Raw genomic sequence first — 8,263 nt, 5'->3', positions numbered from 1 at the left:
ACCCAAAAAGGTCACATCATCCCATTGCCACACAAGATATCCTGCGCCTGTCTGGAGTGTCGTAACGGTCGGCAGTATGACCTGTTGAAGTTCTCCTTGTCTCGCATCAACACCTACCGCGGCATTGCCAGCCGAGCCTACCTGTCCATTACCTCTGATGACGCCATGCTCAGAGCGTTCAGTCTCAGCAGAGAGCTCCGTAAGCTCTCACAAAAAGAGCCAGAGTTCAAGGTTTGGTGAGATTCGTACATATATCCCCACTTACTGTTCATATTTTGCTGTCTGTCTTGCTTGACTCCACCATGGTGCCTCTCTCCCTGCAGCCTCAGTACCTGGGCCTGGAGGAGCTTTGTCAGGAGTTTGCCGTTGAGTTGCTGGGCATGTGTCGCAACCAGAGCGAGGTGACCACCATCCTGAACAGCTGCGGAGACGATAGCCAGGACTCCCTAGAGGAGCAGGCCTTTGAGGCGGGAATCCCCAACCTCTCACGTCTGCGACTCGCCGTCAACTACAACCAGAAGCAGGTAGCTGGACGCAGAAACTACCGTCAATCAAAGATGAATAAAAGAAGACGTTATCCATAATTTGTCTCTCCCTCCATGCGTGTGTGTTTGTGCAGTTCGTGGCCCACCCAATCTGCCAGCAGGTGCTGTCATCTATCTGGTGTGGGCACCTGTCAGGCTGGAGAGGCAGCAGGACGGCCTGGAAGCTGTTTGTCTCTGTGGGGATCTTTTTCACCATGCCACTCCTCTGCCTCGTCTACTGGATCGCACCCAAGTCAAAGGTCATATCACATGAAAACGTCCAAATGTAGAGAGAGGTTTCTAATGCACGTTCTGTGTCACAGACTGTCATGAGAGACATTCATTTTAAAGAGGACCTACTATGCTTATTTTCAGGTGCATACTTGTATTTTGGGTTTCCACTAGAACATGTTAACATGCTTTAAAGGGACTGTTTGTAACTTTTTAAGCGTATAAATGTAGCGGGTCGGCACACATGCGCGCTCGCATATGCGCGCTCGCGTGTGGCCGGAGCCTCGTCTCCGCTGCCTGCTCTCCTTCACTCAGACAGCGCGCGCGTCCTCGCTGTCTCGCTCCACCTCTAGACGTGAACGCGCGCTCACTACACACTGCAGAAGAGTTAGTTTAGCTCTGAGAATATCTAGTGAATGTAGAGTGGACGTTTGTGCAAAAATAAATGCTGCAGCTCCTCCAGACCAACAGAGGTTTTCCGTGTCTTGTGAAGTGACGGGGCTCCTCAACGAGTTACATTATCGTCTCGTTACCGACCGGGTGCCGGTGTCTTCGGCTGCCGGCTGCGGTCGGGAGGCGATAACGTAACTCGTTGAGGAGCCCCGCTGCTGAAGCCGGCGCTGAGCAGGAAAAGCCAACACTAGGATCAGCATTGATTCATGGAGAGACCTTCGTCTGGTCAGCTAACATTACTGCCAAGCAGCTGAAATATAGAATGATATTGTGGTTTTAGCTGACGTCTGTCGCCTCATTGTTTTGAGTGATGCTCGTTCATATCTATGTAGAGCGAGCAAGCGCGAGCTCGACGCTGACTTTCGTTGATTTCAAGGCCACAGGTGTCGCTGTTAAGCAGCATTTCTGAATCTTACAAATAGTCCCTTTAATGTTCAAAAAACGTTTTATTTTTCTCATATCGGCTGTGCTGCAGCACCTCTTTTCACCATCTGTTTGGGTCATGTCCCGCCTCACTCGAAAAACCCAGTCTGCTCTGATTGGTCAGCTGGCCCACTCTGTTGTGATTGGTCAACCAAACCAAACTCTTTGGACTCTGCTCCAGCTCCGCTCCAACTAGCTTTGTTTGAAACGGTGTCAAACTATCCGCTAGGCAGGTATTATGCAAATGTGTTACTTGGTGACATCACCGCGTTACGGAAGAAAATACTTAAGACTTAGCAAGGCATTTCAGGCAGTTCCGGAGCAGTGTTTCTGGGGTGGCAGAGTAACTCTCTTTGGCGTGGACTTTGGGCTTTGTGACTTTGCAGACCTTTTACATGTACAAAAAAAATTATATAACACATTAAAGGAAAGAGGAAAAAGCACAAAAACATAATAGGTCCTCTTTAAGAAAATGGAATGAACACAGGTGTGTCTTGGCCCTGACTTGTCTTTTGTGTTTTCACCAGGGAGGAAAGCTGCTAAAGATTCCTGTGATCAGGTTCCTCCTCCACTCAGCCTCCTATCTGTGGTTTCTCATCACGTTACTCGGAGAATCAATAACAATGGAGATGTATCGAGACAAGTTTGCTTCCCGGCAGCAGAACATCCTGCACAGCTCCTTCCACATGGTGTGGGTGGTCGGTGGGTTCCCTCTCTTTTGTTTTTCTGTAATGTACAAAAAGAAAAACTCAAGGTTTATACCATGCTGCTGTCTCATACAGGATTCTTCTGGTACGAGTGCAAGGAAGTGTGGATCGAGGGGCTGCGGAGCTACTTCCTGGACTGGTGGAACTGCTTGGACGTGATGGTGCTCAGCATGTACCTGGCGTCCTTCGCGTTGCGTGTGCTCATCGCGCTCAAAGGTTACTTCCTGTGCCATGATCATAGCGGCACAGAAGAGTGCATCTACTTCACCCAGACTGGTGAGAAAATTATGTCAGATTGTTCATCCAAAATAGTTGTTGGAGGTCTCAAAAGTTCTTAGTTTGGTTGTGTGAAACTGTCCTGCAGTGCGCGAGAACTGGCATCAGGAGGACCCCCAGCTGATCTCTGAGGTGCTGTTTGCAGTGACCAGCATGTTGAGCTTCACACGGCTGGCGTTCATCCTCCCAGCGCACGAGTCTCTGGGAACTCTGCAGATCTCGATAGGGAAGATGATTGACGATATGATGAGGTAGAAGCGCTTTTCTCGTGGTCTTCTGTGTTATACATCTGCATATTTGTATATGGAAGAGCATTCAGAGCACATGAAGGAGCAAATAACATTTTTCTTTTTTAGATTTATGTTTATATTGATGATCATTGGAACAGCCTTCCTTTGTGGCATCAACAATGTCTACGTTCCTTATGTCATCTCTCCACATCTTGGCAGGTAAGAATGAAAAATAATAATATACAGACACTATTGTTAGTGGAAAATAAGAGTATGAAAACAGTCTCATTGTGCACTGTTGCAGGTTTAATGAGACGTTCCACTTCTTATTCTGGACCATGTTCGGCGTGGCCAACCAGGACTACGTGGACATGCCGCAGTTTGTGTTGGCAGAGTTCGTGGGAAGGATCCTGTACGGCATCTTCACGCTCGTCATTGTCATCGTCCTGCTCAACATGCTCATTGCTATGATCACCAACACCTTTCAGAAAATTGAGGTAAAGACATATTTTTTATGTTACACCTGCAGTAAAAGCAGAAACCAAAAGATTAGCACTGACATCTCGACATTTTGTATTTCAGGACGATGCAGATGTCGAGTGGAAATTTGCCAGGTCGAAGCTGTACCTCAGTTACTTCAGGGAGGGCCTCACCATGCCTGTGCCCTTCAACATCATCCCCTCACCCAAAGCTTTCTTTTACATCTTAAGGTGAGCTCTGAAACAACTTTAACCTGCAAAGACACCTCATTGTGTATCTATATTTATTCATTTTAAATCATGTTCCAGGGGTATCTTTAGACGAATCTGCTGCTGCTGCACTTGTAATTCTGAGAGCAAATATCCCCCTATAGACTCTGTGGTAAGTGTTTAATGCTCACATGCAGGAGTTGGTGTGACTGTAGTAAAATAAAATAATCTACATATTCTTTGCTAAACACTGATGTGTGATGTTATGTGTTTTAAGACCAATGGTAAGGGATCTGAAGGCGACCAGTTACCTTACCGGCAGCAGGTGAGCAGAGCTCTGGTCCAACGCTACATTGAGTCAGCACGCAGGGAGTTTGAGGAGACCAAGAGGAAAGGTAACCATGACTTTGACTCAAATCTGTCAGGGTGTGTGTAACATTTCAGGGGATCTATTAGCAGAAATGGAATATAATATTCATAACTATGTTTTAATTAATGTATAATCACCTGAAACTAAGAATTGTTTTCGTTAGCTTAGAACGAGCCCTTCATATCTACATAGGGTGCGGGTCCTCTTCACGGAATTCGCCATGTTGCTCCGCCATGTTTCTACGGTAGTCCAGAACGGACAAACCAAACACTGGCTCTAGAGCAGTGGTCTCAAACTCAATTTACCTGGGGGCCGCTAGAGGCAGAGTCTGGGTGAGGCTGGGCCGCATCAGGTATTCCACAAAAAAAGCTTTGTTAAAAAAAAAACAATCTTCTCAAACGTCATTATTAACAGTTCTTTAACTTGAATGGGTTCTTCTGAACATGAACGGTTCTTCTGAACATGAACTGTCCTGAACATGAATGGAACATTGAAGAACATGAACGGTTCTTCTGAACATGGCCTCTATTGCGTCTCCCACTTTTCCTGAAATTGTCTGTGCTCGTCACCAACCTTTCTCTTCACTGCAGGCTTTGAAAAAGACATGATTGGGGCTGTGTGACAAGATATATATTCATTCCACTTGGTGTCACTCCGCAATAAAGTTATGCCTGCTGTGTTTGTGTTGCTCTGCAATTACACCACCAAACCGCTAGTTGGCGGCGGCGTCTCTATGAGTTTCCTTCTTCTTCTTCTTCTTCTTCTTCTTCTTGTACTACAAACAGAAACTGAGCGGAGTTGGAGCTAATAACTGTTGAACCACAGAACTTTTACTGACATTACTGGAACGCCGAAAAGAGAAAATATATCTGAGTCGATTTGCGTGAACAAACATTGAAAAGATCGAGGCAGAGAGAAGTTGAACTTTCTGTGGTTGTCCGGGGTCCTGGCCGCTCAGCATCGCTGAGAGACTGGACCAATCACAGCTGTTGCGGTCTGCGTCGCCGCGACGTGTAGTTTCATTTCTGGAGAGGTGCACGTCAGGCTACGGCGTCGATTCAACGCAGAAGTATAAATCAAGCTTTAATCAAGCTTATGCGATGTTACACGGGCGCCGCCATAGTTGTTGTGAAATGTTTCTCTGCTTGCATCAAGCCCGGCCGATTGCCCGCCCCTGGGAGCCATATACCCCACTGTGATTGGTAGGTTCGTTCAGCCCGGGTTCGCGCAACAAAGGGACCTTCCACACACAACGCGGCAAAGTGCCATTCACATAAAACTCGCGGGCCGCACTAACATTAAACTTTCATATCAAGGTGGGGGCCACAAAATATCATCTTGCGGGCCGCAATTGGCCCGCGGGCCGCGAGTTTGAGACCCCTGCTCTAGAGAGAGCCTTTCAGGTTTTTACATGAACGCCACCGCTGTTCTCCGACACGCTTGTGAGAATGCGGTAACGTGAGCTGCAGAGTGCAAAACTGTGGTGCTGCCAGTCGCCGTCTGACTTCCGTTGCTCCTAAAGTTATTATCGTAAGGATGGCGTCTGAGTGAGGCATATGGCGTTACCACGGTTTTGCACTTGGTGGCTCATGGTACCGCAGTCTTGAAAAGGAGGAGTTAGTGGAGGGGTACTCAGTTGGATGAAATCTGCAACCACACCACTAGATGCCACCAAATCCTACACACTGTACCTTTAATGGTCAGACAGTAATGCATTAAAAAGTCCTGTTGGCTCCCAAACCTGGCCTGTTGCATGTTGCCCCCTTTTTCTCTTTTCTCTTTCTGTCTTTCTTTACAACTGGCTATCAGATAAAAAGGCATGAATAAATTGTGATTTATTTGTCATTTAAGTGCCTGCATGCTGTATTGTGATTGGAGTATCCTCTTCCCTCAGATATCGGCAATCGGATCACTTTGCTGACCAAAACCGTCAGCAGGATGCACAGTGATATGAAAGTACTCCAGCAGGTTTTGATGGACGATGGACACACTGCAGGCGACGCATCGACCAAGGATGGCTCCTCCTTTCTGGGGAAATACATCATCGGTGCCAAGAACAATTTCATAGGTTTTAACAGCAGACAAGATGAGAAAAATGCGTCACCTAAAGTGACAGTGCACAACGGAGAGGAAGGGGTGGATAAAGAAAAGGTTGACTCGGATACAAAACAGGAGTCAGCCGCACAACAGAATCAGGTGGATGAATGTGGAGCAGAGAAGGTAACAGACTGGGATGTGGTGAAAATGGAGGAAGGTAGAGTTAAAGTAGAGCTAGGAGATGAAGAAACTGAGAATAAAGACAAGGTGGAAGCAGACAGAAATGAAGTGAAAGAGGAGGTGGGGGCAGGTACGAGTTTGAATCACGTAGGAGAAAAGCTAAAAGCTGAGGCCACACAAGATGAGGCAGAAAAAAGGAGAGGAGGGATACAAACGGGGGCAAAGGTGACAGAGACAACCCCCGAACTAGCTGAAAGCATTAAAGTCAACAGTGAAAAGACGGACATAAACAGAGTAGTAAACAAGTTCAAAGACATAGAGCTGCAAGAAAAAAAAGTGGAGTCCAAATGGATGATGGGTAGAAAGATTGAGCATAATGTAGCAGATAAGTCCAGTGTCAGGGAGATGAATGTGAAACCTGGAGCCAAGAAAACGATTCCCTCGCCAACAGGCAGCAGCAGCTCTCAGGACACAGGCTTTGGTTCCCAAGAAGGGGAGGGATCGATTGACGGGATGCTGGTGAGACCATAACCATAGTGATGGCCCATTTAAAAAGACCACACTGACTTTTTCAGGGTTTGGCTCTTTGGAAATTTAGTCAATATCTAGAGGGAAAAAGCTCCAAAGTTTGTGAATCTTGCACATAATTGCCCGTAAAACAGTCCTTTTTATACTTTGTTTTTTGTACAGATTAAACAAACAAGACATAAAGTGCTAATTAATGAACTTTAGAGGTGTTGGTAGGAGGATTTTGTTACCATTGGACAGAGACAGTTTAGCTGTTTCCAGATGTGCTAAGCTTACCTAATCAGCTGCAGCTTCATATTTACTGTACATATACAGTATGATTGGTATCTCATCTAGCTTTACACCACAATACAAATAAGGGTATTTCCCAAAATGTTGAACAACTCCTTTAATCCTAACCACTGACTGTGAGAAACTTTTCATGTAGTGTAGCCAATCGGTTTCCTGGCTAAGTGATTACATCATGTGTGAAATAAGTGAAATGGTGTGTTCTTCGGGCAAAGAAAGTCTCAGAAGAGAGTTCTTCAGCTTTCTTCTTAACTTTTGGCAAATGTTTTCTTTACTTCCCAATCCTCTAAACACATCAGATTTATGCATTAAAATAAAAGCATTCAGCCATAGATCTGTTGCAAATTAGATTTTCTCATTTTTAGAATGAACGTTCTCATAATTACTTGCTGAGACCGAGATAATGTTGTTGCAACTCTTCTCATCACATGTTAAAATGGCTTATGGATTTAACTAAAACAGCATGTACCAGTACACCTTGATCAGCATCAGTAGCAGTAAAATAGGGTTACAGTGCCTTACAGTTTCAAAATACACTAATTAAAAGTAGTGACCATTTAAAGCTGAGGTAGGCAATTTTGGAGAAACCAATGAAAGAGTAAACTACATTTTTAAATTATCCAAAGCCATTCTCCCAAAATACATAATTGTGCCGGCGGAGGCACAGAGGTCCCAAGGGACCGCCAGTACAATAACCTTTTATTTTGATGTTGATAAAATGTACCCGATTTCACGAATATGTATGATATTAATACGGACATTTACGTAATATTACGTCACATTGTCTGCTGCATTAGCCATGTGTTTACTACATGGTTATTTGCATATAGAGCGGGGAAGTGAGATCAGATCACAAGTGGTCACTCAAGACGCATGTGGAGACGCATTCTAATGCCAATACGGCCCGTATGAAATGATTGGACCGGCTTATTAAAGGGCTGTGACTGCCACAGATACCGGATTATTTCTGGTTTTGTCAAAGCATTTGCTGTCGGGATGTAAAGAGGATTTCAACAAGTATAACAAAAAATGCTTCTAAATTGTCTACCCTAGCTTTAAAAATATTTGGAGAGGGTGTTCATTGGTTAGTTGATTAAGGCCAGTGTGTCACTAGTTGTACTGCTGCTTTGTGTTGGGAGTCTCTCTCCTCACCTCCATTTTTCAAACTTCACTGTTCAATAGCAAAGAGCCTCTGTTGGCTGTTTTGGTTTCTCTTAACATTCAAATATCAGAAGAAAGTAGCCTTGTTTTGCACAATAGTTACATTGTAACACAATTAAAACATTTGAAATTACATTTATGTCTGTGTGTCTATATTTCACGAACA

General features: G+C 45.0%; 1 protein-coding gene across 1 annotated transcript in view; it reads left to right on the top strand.

The window, feature by feature from the left end:
• LOC119476019 (short transient receptor potential channel 2-like) overlaps positions 1-7,827 on the top strand; it is an 8,704-nt gene extending 877 nt beyond the window's left edge. Inside the window, exons 2-13 of the mRNA XM_037749194.1 lie at positions 1-231; positions 324-524; positions 620-784; positions 2,159-2,333; positions 2,414-2,614; positions 2,703-2,865; positions 2,971-3,063; positions 3,149-3,341; positions 3,427-3,554; positions 3,633-3,705; positions 3,811-3,928; positions 5,798-7,827. The exon at positions 1-231 is cut by the window's left edge and continues 462 nt beyond it. Coding sequence (XP_037605122.1) covers positions 1-231; positions 324-524; positions 620-784; positions 2,159-2,333; positions 2,414-2,614; positions 2,703-2,865; positions 2,971-3,063; positions 3,149-3,341; positions 3,427-3,554; positions 3,633-3,705; positions 3,811-3,928; positions 5,798-6,651 — 2,595 coding nt within the window. The 3' untranslated portion in view covers positions 6,652-7,827. The remainder of the gene's footprint in view (positions 232-323; positions 525-619; positions 785-2,158; positions 2,334-2,413; positions 2,615-2,702; positions 2,866-2,970; positions 3,064-3,148; positions 3,342-3,426; positions 3,555-3,632; positions 3,706-3,810; positions 3,929-5,797) is intronic.
• Positions 7,828-8,263: the final 436 nt, after the last annotated feature.

Source organism: Sebastes umbrosus, chromosome 17 (assembly GCF_015220745.1).
Source record: "Sebastes umbrosus isolate fSebUmb1 chromosome 17, fSebUmb1.pri, whole genome shotgun sequence".
NCBI lineage: Eukaryota > Metazoa > Chordata > Actinopteri > Perciformes > Sebastidae > Sebastes > Sebastes umbrosus.
This window is presented reverse-complemented; position numbering and strand designations above follow the sequence as displayed.